The sequence below is a fragment of the Lactuca virosa genome, chromosome 3, assembly GCF_052849685.1.
Source record: "Lactuca virosa cultivar CGN04683 chromosome 3, Lactuca_virosa_CGN04683_v6, whole genome shotgun sequence".
Lineage (NCBI taxonomy): Eukaryota > Viridiplantae > Streptophyta > Magnoliopsida > Asterales > Asteraceae > Lactuca > Lactuca virosa.
This window is the reverse complement of record NC_136428.1, coordinates 228,289,896-228,305,406: the sequence shown is the minus strand read 5'-3', so window position 1 is coordinate 228,305,406 and position 15,511 is coordinate 228,289,896. Positions and strand designations below refer to the sequence as shown.

Below are 15,511 nucleotides of genomic sequence, written 5' to 3'. Positions count from 1 at the left end.
AAAATGATTTTGCCAAATGTCTTCTTCTCATTATATTTGACACATGTTATTTTCTAAGATTTTTTGATTTTATTTTTTCCACTTGTCATTTTCTTATGTTTTTCATTTTATTAAAATTTAAAATTCACTTTTTAGTAAGAGTTTATATATGGTAGATACATTAATTCTATTAATCTTGAGAATAAATGATCTAGATATTTCTTTTTCCTTAGTAAATGTTTATATATGGTAGCTACTTAATACACATTTAAAGGGATTAACGTTAAATATTTTTTAAGTCATGTTTTAGGTAAATGTCTTTTATTTCAATATAAATTTATATTTACCTATATATACATATACTTCTTATATTTTTCTAAATATACTTAAGAAAATACTAAGTGTTTTATCTATCTATAATATTTTTTTATACGTTATATGACAATTAAGTAGTATATATATTTTATATTTTATACATGTAATACATATAAAAACAATAAATAAAATGTGAATTTATATTTTACTAAACTCAAGTCATGTAAAATGTGTAGTGATTAACAATATTTTTTATAGCTACACATTTAAATTTATAATGTCTCCATTTTAATAATTGGACTTTTAAAATTTGATAACATTTTTTCATCAGAATTTTATTTTAGGATTTATTATTGTTTTTAAGATAAAAACATAATATGGATTTAAACGACTCTAAAGACAAACACAAACATATAAATTATATTTAGATAAAAGAAATTCAATGTTATGTCCACCATGTCAATATGTCAATAGTTTTTCTTATTAGTATACATTCAACTATCTAATTATTATCATTTCGTTTGTATTCATTTTGAAAGTTTAATTAAAAAAAATATTTAATATTTACACCTAAATTTTCAACATCATTTTTTAAAGTATGTTAATATTTTTTATTAGTTTATATTAAATTACTTGCTTTATTCATGATTATATCCTTTTTATTTATGTAAAAATATTACTTTAAAAAATACTACGTAATGTTTACAAATTTATATTAATTTTTTATTTTTAATAAACTTGTGTACTACACGGGTCTTACACCTAGTACAATATTAATACACGAAGATTTTGGAACTTACTTCTACTATAATAAATGAAAATGATTTTGCTAAATGTCCTATTCTCATTACATTTGACACATGTTATTTTATAAAAATTTTTTATTTTATTTTTTCCACCTGTCATTGTCTTATGTTTTTCATTTTATTAAAATTTAAAATTCACTTTTTAGTAAGAGTTTATATATGGTAGATACATTAATTCTATTAATCTTGATAATAAATGATCTAGAAGTTTCTTTTTCCTTAGTAAATGTTTATATATGATAGCTACTTAATACAAATTTCAAGGGATTAACGTTAAATATTTTTTAAGTCATGTTTTAGGTAAATGTCTTTTATTTCAATATAAATTTATATTTACCTATATATACATATATTTCTTATATTTTTCTAAATATACTTAAGAAAATACTAAGTGTTTTATCTATCTATAATATTTTTTTATTCGTTATATGACAATTAAGTAGTATATATATTTTATATTTTATACATGTAATACATATAGAAACAATAAATGAAATGTGAATTTATATTTTACTAAACTCAAGTCATGTAAAATGTGTAGTTATTAACAATATTTTTTATAGCTACACATTTAAATTTATAATGTCTCCATTTTAATAATTGGACTTTTAAAATTTGATAACATTTTTTCATCATAATTTTATTTTAGGATTTATTATTGTTTTAAAGATAAAAACATAATATGGATTCAAACGACTCTAAAGACAAACACAAACATATAAAATTATATTTAGATAAAAGAAATTCAATGTTATGTCCACCATGTCAATATGTCAATAGTTTTTCTTATTAGTATACATTTAACTATCTAATTATTATCATTTCGTTTGTATTTATTTTGAAAGTTTAATTAAAAAAAATATTTAATATTTACACCTAAATTTTCAACATCATTTTTTAAAGTAGGGTTTAGGTCATTTTTGGTCACTTAACTTTTGGTTTTTTGCTCATTTGGTCACTTAACTATTTTTAAGTTTTAAAAGGTCATCAAACTTTTGACTTTGTGCTCATTTAGTCACTTAACTTTTGGTTTCGTCACATTTAATCACTTAACTTTTAGATTTGTGCTCATTTAGTCACCTAACTTTTAAAATTGTGCTCATTTAGTCACTAAAATTTTTAAAAATTTTAAAAGTTTAGTGACTAAATGAGCACAGTTTTAAAAGTTTGGTGACTAAATGTGACCAAAACAAAAGTTAAGTGACTAAATGAGCACAAAATCAAAAGTTTGATGACCTTTTAAAACTTAAAAAGAGTTAAATGACCAAATGAGTACAAAACCAAAAGTTAAGTAACCAAAAATGACCTAAACTCTTTAAACTATGTTAATATTTTTTATTAGTATATATTGAATTACTTACTTTATTCATAATTATATCATTTTTATTTATATGAAAATATTACTTTTAAATAATGTTTACAAATTTATATTAACTTTATATTTTTAATAAACTCATATACTACACGGATCTTACACCTAGTACAATATTAATATCCGAAGATTTTGGAACTCGCTTTAGATAAACTTTATAAGAAAATTGAATAGATAGTTGAATGATGCTTTTTTTAATAACTAATTTTGTTTTATTTAGTCTTAGATGTGATTGGATTTTCTCTCCTAGAGTTTTATAAAACATTATAATCTTTTCTTTTAAAGTTGATTTTTTAGAATTCTCCTATATGGAACAAGATTTATATCTTTATATATTTACCATATAAATATTTACTTTTAAAGAAACTCCTTTAAGATTTCGCATTGCATATAAACATTTGAATTAAATCGTATTGATTATCTTCCATGTATATTTAGGATTAATGGTAACTAGTTAAATGCAATATATACACAATAAGTCAATAACTATTATACTTGTTATGTTATGGGATAGTAAAGTCACTCCTTTTAACTCAACACATGGCACCTCCCCCCATCCATCCCCCACGCCACTCCACCCCACCCACCCCATAAGGGCCTATATATACACATTCTTTACAAGCAAAAAACTTCAGCAACCCCCTCTTTCCTTCTTCTTCTTCTTCATCTTCTTCTTCTTCCTCTTATCTCTCTGTTATAGAAGCTTGGAAGAAAGAGAAAGAGCATCCATGGCTATTTTCACAGTTATTATTGGAGTTGTATTGGGACTTTGCCTCTTGAGCACTTTCCTTTTGAGATGGAATGAGATGAAGTACAAGAAGAAAGGCCTACCCCCTGGTACCATGGGTTGGCCACTTTTTGGTGAGACCACTGATTTCCTCAAACAAGGCCCCAGCTTCATGAAAAACCAGAGAGCAAGGTTTCTTTCTTTTTCTTTTTCTTTATTTTCATTTCTTCACATTTTTATCACATAAAAAGCAACCTTTTTCTTCATCTTCTTGAGAAACCCAACTCAGAAAAATGTATCATTTCATTTTTCACTTTGTTTTCTTGATGATATTGACACTGGTATTATATATATAATACATTACCAAGTGTGTTTGTTCCAAGATTCAAGATTCAAGATTCACACATGTTTACAAAAAGTCAACCTTTTTCTTGATCTTCTTGAAAAACCCACCTCAAAAACGCCTCATTTTCACCATGACACATCAAAAAGCTACCTTTTTCAAAAACCCCACCTCAAAAAATGCACCATTTTCATCTTCATCTGGGTGTTTCTTTGTTATTTCACTTTTTGTGTGTTTCTTGATTTTAGTTATGGAAGCGTTTTCAAATCTCATATCTTGGGTTGCCCTACAATTGTCTCAATGGACCCAGAACTTAATAGATTCATTCTCATGAATGAAGGCAAAGGAATCCTTCCAGGATACCCTCAATCCATGCTCGATATTTTGGGCAAATCGAATATCGCAGCTGTTCATGGCTCTGCTCACAAGAACATGAGAGGTGCATTGTTATCACTTGTTAGCCCCTCAATCATCAGAGAACAAATCCTCTCCAAAATCGACGAGTTCATGAGATCCCATCTTCTTAATTGGAATAATCAAATCATCGACATTCAAGAAAAGACCAAAGAGGTTTGCAATTTCATTCAACTTCACTTTACAACTCTTCGTTTCCTTCATCTTCTCAATTAATCTTTTCAAATTTTGATTACACAGATGGCGCTTTTATCATCACTCAGACAAATTTCTGGAACTGAATCTTCCTTATTATCGAAAGAATTCATGCGTGAATTCTTCAACCTTGTTGTCGGGACTCTTTCGCTTCCAATTAACCTCCCGAACACAAACTATCATCGCGGATTACAGGTCTGTAAAAGTGAAAGTTATTCAAATTTGTCGTTTTTAAGTTGAAAATTGTACTGAATCTTGAAATGTGTTTGCGATTTCAGGCTAGGAAGAACATTGTGAGAATGTTGGAGGAATTGATTGATGAAAGAAGACGTTCTCAAGAAACCCATAAAGATATGCTTGGTTTGTTGATGAGTGGTGTGGAAAACAGATATAAATTGAGCGATGAAGAGATGATTGATCAGATAATTACGATTTTGTATTCTGGGTATGAGACAGTTTCGACTACTTCAATGATGGCTGTGAAGTATCTTCATGATCATCCAAGAGTTCTTGAAGAACTTAGAGTGAGTTTTTGATTTTTAATTTTTTTTTTTTTTTTTTAAATTTCTTCTTGGAATTAGTTCTTTTAAATTTATTTTTATAAAAAAAATTAATGAATTTTGTAGAAAGAACATTTGGGAATCAGAGAGAGAAAAATGGCAGAGGACCCACTTAACTGGAATGACTACAAGTCCATGAAGTTCACTCGTGCGGTAGGTTTTGATTTTTAATAGATTTATTTTATTATTACATTTGAAAGAATTAATGTAAGATTTTGTTTTTGGAATGTTTTTAATTATTTATATTTTAATTTTAAATTGTTTTTGATTAATTAAACTTATCATGTGTGGTGGTGGTGCAGGTGATATTTGAGACCTCCAGATTGGCAACCATTGTTAATGGAGTTTTGAGAAAGACTACAAAGGAAATGGAACTCAATGGTGAGTGTTTTTTTAGTTATTATTTTTATAAATATTAAAGAAAAAATGTTATTATTTATTATTTTAAAAAAAAAGTTACAAATGAAAATATTATAATAACTTAAAGTAATAATCATTTATGGTTGAATAATAATGGTAGAATCATTTAAAAAAAAATGCAAATTTGGAAAAGATTCTTTATAAGAAAAACTATTTTTTAAATATTCTTTTTGTTCCATGAAATATATATTGTTGTTTCTTTAATTATTTTTATACATTCTTTTTGTTCTATGAAAGAGAATCAGTTATTATTTTATACTAAATCTAACCAATGATGCTCACTAATCCCCCATTATATAAATATAATGATCACCCATTATATTTAAAAATATAGTAATAATAATGCTCTTAAATCATACCAAATTGTAATATTTAATTGCTTTTCTCAATCTTTAAATTCGATTTATACATTATTTTATTTTTGTGTTTCATCGAATAGTATTTTAAATACTACATGTATAATATATTAATATTATAGGGCCAAAATCGCATACGATAATTTTAAATAAAAATAATATAATTTTAAAAGCTTTTTTAAGGGGGGGTCTTTGGGGGCTGGATATGCTGTAAATGGTGTCATTATCTTACCATTGACCCTACGACATCATAATCCACATGGCATACCAACCCTTCCAGCTTGGATTATTGATCCATGACCCATCTCATATTTTTAAGTCAATTATCATCATCTTTATGTTTTTTTAATCATCTTTTATATATTTCATTATAAAGTGGAACACATATAATCATAAGATTCATACTCTAGACTTTAAAAAACGTTACAAAATGCTCTAAATAGTTTAACATATTTAGTCGGATAATTTATTTCGAATTTTAAAACTGTAATTTTATATTTTCAGGGTTTGTGATTCCCGAAGGATGGAGAATATATGTATATACAAGAGAGATTAATTATGACCCGTGTCTATATCCGGATCCGTATACTTTCAACCCATGGAGATGGCTGGTATGTTTTATGTTACTGGATTTTTATATAAATTGTTATACTCTAATATATATATATATATATATATATATATATATATATATATATATATATATAGAAAAAAAATAGATTATTTAAATTTTCATGTCATGAAATGTAGGATCGAAGCTTGGAAACACAAAATTATTTCTTCCTCTTTGGAGGGGGGACACGACAATGTCCTGGAAAAGAACTTGGCATAGCGGAAATCTCCACTTTTCTTCATTACTTTGTAACTAAATACAGGTATTTTTCGAAACATTAACAAGTATTTATTTATATTTTAATTTGAAAAAATTAATTTATTTTAATTTTAAATAAATGCAGATGGGTAGAAGTGGGAGGAGACAAACTCATGAAATTTCCAAGAGTTGAAGCCCCAAATGGACTACATATTAGGGTTTCGGATATGCCCAAATAAAAAATAATAAAAAATTGGGTACATGTACAAATGATATTGATAGTAGTAGATTTTGACACATTTGCTAGAGATTGTACAAAAACAAATTTCTAGCAAGATAGGATAAAAGTTTCTTGGGGGGTTTTCCAACAAAATAGGGTTTTTCATGGAGGATATTTTGTTGGATATTTTTGGTAATGATTATAAAATGAGGTGGAGATATTGACTTGGGTTTATTTATTGATCTTTAGCTTAAATTTCATCTTCATGTATTATTATATAATTAATTACTAAATATATGTTGAATGGTAATCAACTAAGATTCAATCCACTAGTTTTTGGAGGTAATATTGAAAAAAGAAACCACCAATTGCAAGGAAAAAGAATATTTAAATTTAAACTCAAAATGGGCTAATCCATTCGTAATTTGGGCCTTCAGTGGACTTATAAATATAACACAGTCACATTAGATAAAATTAACAAATTAAGAAAATAAAGAAAAATTAAATAGTTGTCAGTTATCTTACTATTACTATTTATATGTTTTTCGGAATATGATATTTTAAATAATGAGAAACGTAATCAAAATCAATCGAAGGCAAAGGTCTAAACAACCCTTTGATGAAAATATGTGATTACTTGTAAAATATAGACGGGAAATGGGAGACATCAACATCTGATATTGTTGGACGAAAAGCCCTTTGATATTTCAATAAATTATATAAATTGTTACTAGTTATTAACTTTTAAAAACATTTTTATAAGCATATTTTAAAAAGCTTTTTGCAGCTCAAGGAGTTAAGTACTCAAATTGAAGATTCTTTTGGGCATTTCACGTTATACACAATTTTGCTTTTTGAATCCATTTAATTTATTAAAATTAAAGGAATTCCAATCCACTCATATGCAAGACATCAAGCTAATGAGGCCGAAAGGGTAAGACAATGAGCGATTACTAGTCCGGCCCTCCTGGCATTGTGGTCAGGCCTTGGCCCTTGGCATCCTGACTTGTTTTGTGGGTTATGGATAAAGCCATTTCATGATACATTTTGATGTAATATATATATATATATATATATATATATATATATATATATATATATATATATATATATATATATATATATATATATATATATATATATATATATATATATACAAACCTTACTATTTTTAAAAATAGATTTAAGACGTCTAAATGTTTAAGCTTAAACACACAAGAAAAATATAATAATAAAAGTTTAAGACGTTTAGTTTAAATATTTAAGCATTAAATACAATTAATCAATGCATAGCATCCTTAATTCTCGTGATTTTTTTACCGACCCCATATCTCGCTTATTTAATTTTTTATTTCTCTTTTTTATCTTGATCTTTGACCTGGCCTTTTTCATTTGAATTTAAAACACACCAAACATCGGAGTATGGTTACGATCTTTGAATTCCAAAATTTCAAAAACTGAATATAATCACTCTCCAAACAACTTCCACTGGAATTCTAACGCCTCCCATCATCGCCAACACCTTCCTCGTCGACCACTCTCACTGCTTCCATGGCCCCAACTTACCATCCATCGTCAACACCATCCACAGTTACCACCAGCTCATTCCCATTGCACATCGCCTTCCAAAAACCCTAAACTCTCCCCTCCCCACCATATGCCACCACGGTCGCACACCTCTCTCCAGGAACCATAAAACCCTTGGATTTCAACTTCTTCACCGTTGGCACCACATACGCACCACCAAAAACCAATCACAGAAAAGTAATATTTATTCATCTCCTCTCTCTCTCTCTCTATACAAAATCCTGTCTATCTATACCATCTTTCTGATTGCGTTTATATGATCTGGTTTTCAGGCCATATAACGAATGTGGTTGAAACAAACATTAAAGGGACTGATAATTTCCAGAAACGTTGCCACCACCAACTAACACTACTCTCCTCTCTTCCTCACTTTCTCTAAAAATCCCTAAACCACGTTCACATGTACACTCACCACCATTCTCTTTCTTTTGTCTTTGATTGGACTCTTGTCATGTCTCCTTGCTTCTAATTTTCTTTCTCAAATCATAATTTATGTTTTTTTGTTACTTAAAATCTTAGGATCCAAATGGATTTGACCTAGATTCTCTTTGATTCCAGGTAAAGTTTTGACCTATCTTCTCATTTATTTTAAACCCAAATGGAGTTTTTAGAGCTTCTTATTTGTTCCTAATTTGCAGGTTTTTACTGGATCACAAAGGGCAATTGAGGTAATTTTCCGCGGTAAGAAGTATTTTGAGTAGTACTTTATGCAGGGGTGTATATGTATAATCATGGGTTTGGTGGTTTTTTTTGGTTGAGGATTAAGTTGCGATGAATGAAAAATGTGGGCTTGAATTCCTCACAAAAAGAACTGGGCTTTGATGTTCAGCTTAGGTAAGAAAGCCATGGACGTTTGATCTTTTTTCTTTAAACCAAAAGATTCAAAATTTGAAATCGCTTTCCACATCTCATTCTTTATCCAATTGATTTATTTATTTATTTATTTATTTTTTGCAGATTTTGAATTTCACTCGAATCTCATTCCATAATTTCAGTGTTTTCATGGGAGAGAGCCACCATGAGGGTGAAGAAGGCTTCTATAACATAGATCGATGGTCAATCTGGCAGGTTTAAATGTTTGGCTTATTTTCCTTGAAGTTTCATCGCCCTCTCTATCATGTTTCATGTACACTGGAACGCCAATGATCCTCTCTCCTTCGCTTCACCAAATATGTTTTTTTTAGTTTTCTCATAGTAAAAGTCTGATATACCCTTATCGAAATTATATTAGAATTTTTATTTTAAAGTTAATTTCGTTCAGCTATTGCACCTGCTTGGACTCCATTTTTGAAATTGGTGTTTGGCATTCATGCTGAGTGTCCAAAAGTTGAGGTTCTTCTAGGCTTCTAGCAACATGTTTTATCGGACCATAACTTCTATTTTCTTTATCTTTTTTTTTCTAATTTTTGTTTTTATTAATGATATGTAAATTTAACCAGGTTCATGAGGCGAAATTGTAAAATCTAAGTTAGAAATGGAGATTGTGATTATGGTTCATTGGACAAAACTGTGAATTACAACAGGATCAACCGAATGTGATGACTTTTGGTTTTGTTCAAATGTACGTTAGAAATAGAGATATTATTATTTCTTTCTTCTAGGATGTCTAAGTTTTTCATATAAGCTTAAATTTATGCACTGTGGCTTTGGTTTTTTTTATCATGTCATACATGACATATATATATATATATATATATATATATATATATATATATATATATTCTTTTTAGGGTCATTGATTTTAAAAAATTAGCTACATTTCTGATTTTTAACATGCTATCATGGCTTCATGAAGAGAATCTATGATTTTGAAGTTGCTTTACCACTAACTATTGGTAGTTGTTTATCTAATCTAAAAATGGTTCATGTTTCTAACATTGTTGAAATGCTCTTTTTTCATCCTAACACTACTTTTACTTTTACATTTTGATAGGAGATTAGCAGCACTAAAAGCACTTATTCAACTTTGGCAGTTATGCAAAAGGTTTTCATCTTTCATGAGGCATTTTCTACAAATTCCGCTGAAGAGCTTGAAGAAATACAAAGAGATGTAAGATTTAATTTAAAACTTTTTGTTGTTGAATTTGTGTTTACTTTTAGCTCTTATGCTTTTCTTTAAAATGACATCATGTGTTCTTATGTCTTTACAGGACCACTGTATTTGGTGCTTTTACTTTGGACTTAAGAAATCATGAAAACTTTTCATACTAACTAGAGAGGTACATGTATGTTTACGAGGTTATATCCATCTCTTCTCTCTCAACGAATCAATTGGAGAAACGACAAGATTTGTTTGTAACGTTTCAGTATGTTTATTTATAAAAATCATTAATAAAATTTTATTCGAATTTTGGGTCGTCATGTGAGGTAAATGTCTCTACTTTTTGAAAGTATAAAGGTGTAATTAGGTTGATTTTTGAACTACAACTTCTTTTTAAGAAAAAGAAGTATAATGTTGTAAATTTTAATAGTAAGAATAAAACTGTTTTCTTGGAAAAGGTTGGTCAAAAGATAGACCATGCGGCAATTTTCACAAATTTGTTGTTATTCGAAATTACGTAAAGAGAAACATGGCCTTAGCCAAACTACATATGTCCAAGAATTCAAATTTATATTTGAAGGGTTTTTACTCTAATATTAAGGCGTTGTAGCAGGAGTTGATTCTTTTTACCTATCAAATATACAGTGATTTTTATCATTTTTAATTTTTCCTAAGGTATGAAGGTTGAGAAATAGCAATGTACTTTCATTTGTTTGTCTAAATAACATCTTACTTTCATTTCTTATTTTTAATTTCTTTTTATGTTATTTTATTTTCTTTCCTATTAAAATTTTAAACTTTGAAAGTAAAATGTTATAATTGAAGGTACAATGCTATTTCTTGCATTTAGCTCAATCATGATTCATGAGTATGGTTGTAATCCAATTTCATTTCTAATTTTATGCAGGTGGATTTGGGGGTCAAGGAGATTACATTGTTAAGAGTAAAATTGTAAATCAGTTTCACAACAAGCTCTTAATCTTGCTGTTAAAATGTATTTGAACATGTAAATATTTTGATGAAAGTAATAATATGTTGATGCCAAAATGTTGCTGAAAATGTAAATATTTTTTGTCAATATCTTGCAGAAAAGGGTAAAATGATGCTGTGAAAATGCATTTTTTTTTCTTTTGCCATTTTGAAGCCGTTGTTTATACGACGTTTTGTCCATAAAGGTAAAACATAAAATAAGTTAAATAAAAGATCAAGTGCTTGAAGTCCATTTGAGTCTGGCATTATGATGTTTCTTTTAATTTGTTTATTGCAAAACTTCTAAACCTCAAACTTATCGTAAATTAAAATATTTATTTAATGCACTAATGAAAGTACCCTTTACAACTGTAGATAATTTATGTGACAACCGTCAAAATTGAGTCAAGTCAAAGTCAAACAAAGTCAACAAGTCAAAACCAATCGACTCAATTAACCCTTGTATATTAGGGTTTACACTATGTAATTACTGTACAATGCAATATCTTAATGAGAGAAACATCATTTGGAAAGTTCGTGTGTTGAATTTCCTAAGTAAACATTGAACCAAAACGATAAAACATTATTGCACACTCATCGGGAGTGTGTACGACACTAAAACACGGTTTAACGGGGTTTATGGACCTTGCGTTGCGAAGCCGGACACTCAAAAAGGTCACAAACGAAACCTCTCTCAATCTCTTTCACTCAATCTCTCTCTATTAAAATCTCTCCGAAATCTCTCCCGAATCTCTCTCAAAAGTTACTTTAACTTTTTGTAATCATTTGGGTCATCTCGACCCTTAACCGGGTCAAAAACCACTTGAAACGGGGTAAAAACGGGTAAAATAACCTTAAGGAACCAAAACCCTCCTATTAGAAGCGAAAACTCTCATGAGAAGCCTCTCAGGACCGAAGCCTCTCAGGACCGAAGCCTCTCATTAGAAGCCTCTCAGGACCGAAGCCTCTCAGGACCGAAGCCTCTCATGAGAAGCCTCTCAGGACCGAAGCCTCTCATTAGAAGCCTCTCAGGACAGAAGCCTCGCATGAGAAGCCTCTCAGACAGCCCATGCGAGAGGTCTCGCAGACGGCCCCTTTTTACCGGTTTTTCGACTACGACTTCGTTTTAACTCCGTTTTTCATTATTTTAACGTGGGATTTTCACCCAAAACTTTATTTTATAAACTAAGGCCCCAAAATATATAAATCTCCAGGGTTTTTATAAAAATATATTAAAAGAATTAGTGGTTGAACTAATTATTGAGGGAATATTTGCTTTTTCTTAATTTATGGCAAAAGCAAACCACCACCACCTCACTCTATGATTAGCCACTCTTTCCCACTACCCCTTGTCACCTTAGTGGACCTTTACACCCAATCTCCAGCCCTTCCCACGTTCTAAGAGCTGGAGAATTGGTCATCTCTCCTCATTCTCATTAACTTCTTTCATTCTACACTTAGCAACCAAAGAACACTCTCCAAAATTCTCTCATCTTTTCTCTCAACTTCAAGAACTTCAAGGCTTTCTCCAGGGATTTCTTTCTTCAATTAGTAAGTATCTTCATCATTCATATAATTATTACACTCCATTCTACTCAAATCATTGATATCTTACACAAATTCCATCTTATTCGGTGTTAGATTCTCGAATCATCAAGACATCTTCTTAGTGTTCTTGGGTTGAACACTTCCTCTCTCTTACTTTCATCTACTGAAACCACATAGGGTGAGTTCATACCCCTACATTTACATGTTCTTCTTAAGTTTTAAGGGGGGAAATACAAGTAAAATCATCATGAACACAATTAAACTTTTTCTAACAGATTACATCAGAAAAGATGGACTTTCATTACGGACTGTTTTGGTCAACTTAAATATTTTAGTTTTCAAAACTGTTCCAGGTGCAAGTAGTTCAAACTCTTAGCTTTAAAATGGCTACTTGCACATCTCCATATGATTTTTCTACAATTTATGGTGATTTTTACAAAACTGTCTATCATTTTAGAGGCAAACCCGGACCAGTCTGTGATTATGAACATTTTCACCTCTGTTAGAAATCACTAAAAATCATGATAAAATTTACGAACAAACTAGACTCATATTCCAAACTCTCAGAATTTGCGGATTTGGATTTGGAGCTTTGATTATTTTTCTATAAATTTTCTAAGAACAGTAACAGAAACTGTATTCAACAAAAAGCTGCTGTTAATTTCATTTCACCTTGTAACATGTTGACAAGGTGTATATCTTTTTGTGATTATATGTTATTGCAATATATGACATTTTATCTTAATATTTAGACACACATCAGTTTACAAATGGATTTGGACATATAAAATATAAAGAATAACAAGTGATTATAATCAAAGTACAACCGATACATTCAAACATTTAATAAACTATTTTGAATATAGTTTGCATACATTACAACGTACTACCCTTGGTTGATAAACTATAATAGGTATAGTTTATGATATATTACATAATACATACATTTAAAAAGGGTACATTTATACAAAGGATATTTTCATTAAGCAAGGTACGGCCATACGGTACCAAGTTTTCATAACACGTAATTCCGTTAATGACTTTATGAAACATTACATAACACATACATTTAAAAAGGGTACATTTATACAAAGGATATTTTCATTAAGCAAGGTACGGCCATACGGTACCAAGTTTTCATAACACGTAATTCCGTTAATGACTTTATGAAACATTACATAACACATACATTTAAAAAGGGTACATTTATACAAAGGATATTTTCATTAAGCAAGGTACGGCCATACGGTACCAAGTTTTCATTACACTACACGTAAATTCGTTAATGACTTTGTGAGACATTTACTTCAAATTACCATTAAGTCCTGTATTGTAACCAGAGTCTCCTTGAAGGAGAGCGTGATAGTTGTGTATAGATCTATATTGGGTTTGACAAACCCACACCTAAACTGCATGCAACAGTTAGACCGATAATCTGGGGTGACAAATGTCATAACATTTCCGACGCCTGAAGAACGTCGTTTCAGGCCAACTAGGTCATAGCATGGTTATAATAACTCACATGTGGTATTAACAAACATAGAATTTACGGGGATTTCACAAAGATCAAACGAGTTTACGTCGATTTAAACTTGCATTGTTTTACTATAAGGAACGAACACTACTTGTACATTTCGGTCTTTGGGTTTTAAGACTACATTTACACATTAAGGAAAATATTGGATTTTCTGGAACGAACACTACTTTTACAAGAAAAGGTTATGGCTTTTAATAATACCAAACAAAAGCTTATGAACTCACCAACCTTTGTGTTGACACTTTTTCAAACAACTTGTATTCTCAGGAAATCATTAAACAGGTAATCAAGTGCTTTTGAGGATGGGACGCTAAGGCGTCTACTATTTCATATTTTGTCAACATATTGTAATTGATTCGTAAACATGTAATTCATACAATGATGTAACTTTTTCAATTATATATATGTTGGTTGTGTTTGCTTGAATTACTATTACAATTGTTGTTATGATACTATACATGAAGTCCTCCACCCCCGGACGTTTCCGCCATCCTTGGTTTGGGGGTGTGATAGATTGGTATCAGAGCACAGTTTATAGTGAATTAAGTATATCAAACCACATAAGATATACAAACTATAAACACAATTGGGACTAATAGTCTCTGATTTGTGCATTTTTCAAATAAATATACTTTTATAAAATGAATGGTTTCTTATTAAAAGTATAAATACATGCATACATGCTCACATAGTGTCATAACTAGAAGAACATAAAGTAAAAGAAGAGGAGTTGTACATTATGGGTATGCCTTGGTATATGTAAATCAAGTCTGGGAAGGATATAGCCTGATCAACTATATCTGTCCGAGGAGTGACTTGCATATACTGGGGGATAGTCATAATGGGCAACAAATCTAACAACCTAACTACACCCTACAGGGAATACTTTAAGAATCGAATCTAAACACCTAAAAATACTATAGGAGTATTTGGTGATACTATAACCAACTTATGTGAAAACTAAAGACCTCTATTAGTAGGCCTATGATAACTGAGTGCATACGCCAAGGTTATACATAATTAAAGATATTATAGACTCAGAATCTATGACTATTGCTCTACTTCCTGTTCCTTGTTTGGTTGTGGACTTAGAGTAGAGTCATTTATTCGAAAGTCTATTCTATCTCAAATTATGTATAACTGATATGCACTACGTGATTATAGACGTAATTAATAAGGATCACCCCTATAAGTAATTATAGGATTAGGCGTCTATTAATTATCTCTTCTATCCCTATTTTCGCACGAGCAACATGATGTGTAAAATTTTAACGCCCGTACAAAACCTACTTCTACCCACTACCATAACTC

At 29.8% G+C, this 15,511-nt stretch overlaps 1 protein-coding gene across 1 annotated transcript; it reads left to right on the top strand.

Moving 5' to 3' along the window:
- The first annotated feature begins 3,117 nt into the window (after positions 1–3,117).
- Positions 3,118–6,752, top strand: LOC145167037 (cytochrome P450 85A1-like). The gene is made up of 9 exons (XM_079086123.1): positions 3,118–3,391; positions 3,791–4,112; positions 4,197–4,346; positions 4,430–4,675; positions 4,778–4,864; positions 5,014–5,092; positions 5,992–6,098; positions 6,238–6,362; positions 6,444–6,752. The coding sequence occupies exons 1-9, from the start codon at positions 3,201–3,203 to the stop codon at positions 6,535–6,537; spliced, it is 1,401 nt and encodes a 466-aa protein (XP_078942249.1). The 5' UTR covers positions 3,118–3,200; the 3' UTR covers positions 6,538–6,752.
- Positions 6,753–15,511: the final 8,759 nt, after the last annotated feature.

Bases quoted from the DNA above. Each gene is read 5' to 3' on its own strand.
- LOC145167037 (XM_079086123.1), top strand. From the start codon at position 3,201: ATGGCTATTTTCACAGTTATTATTGGAGTTGTATTGGGACTTTGCCTC. The intron at 3,392-3,790 runs GTTTCTTTCTTT...TCTTGATTTTAG, and splicing joins ATGAAAAACCAGAGAGCAAG to TTATGGAAGCGTTTTCAAAT. The intron at 4,347-4,429 runs GTCTGTAAAAGT...TTGCGATTTCAG, and splicing joins ACTATCATCGCGGATTACAG to GCTAGGAAGAACATTGTGAG.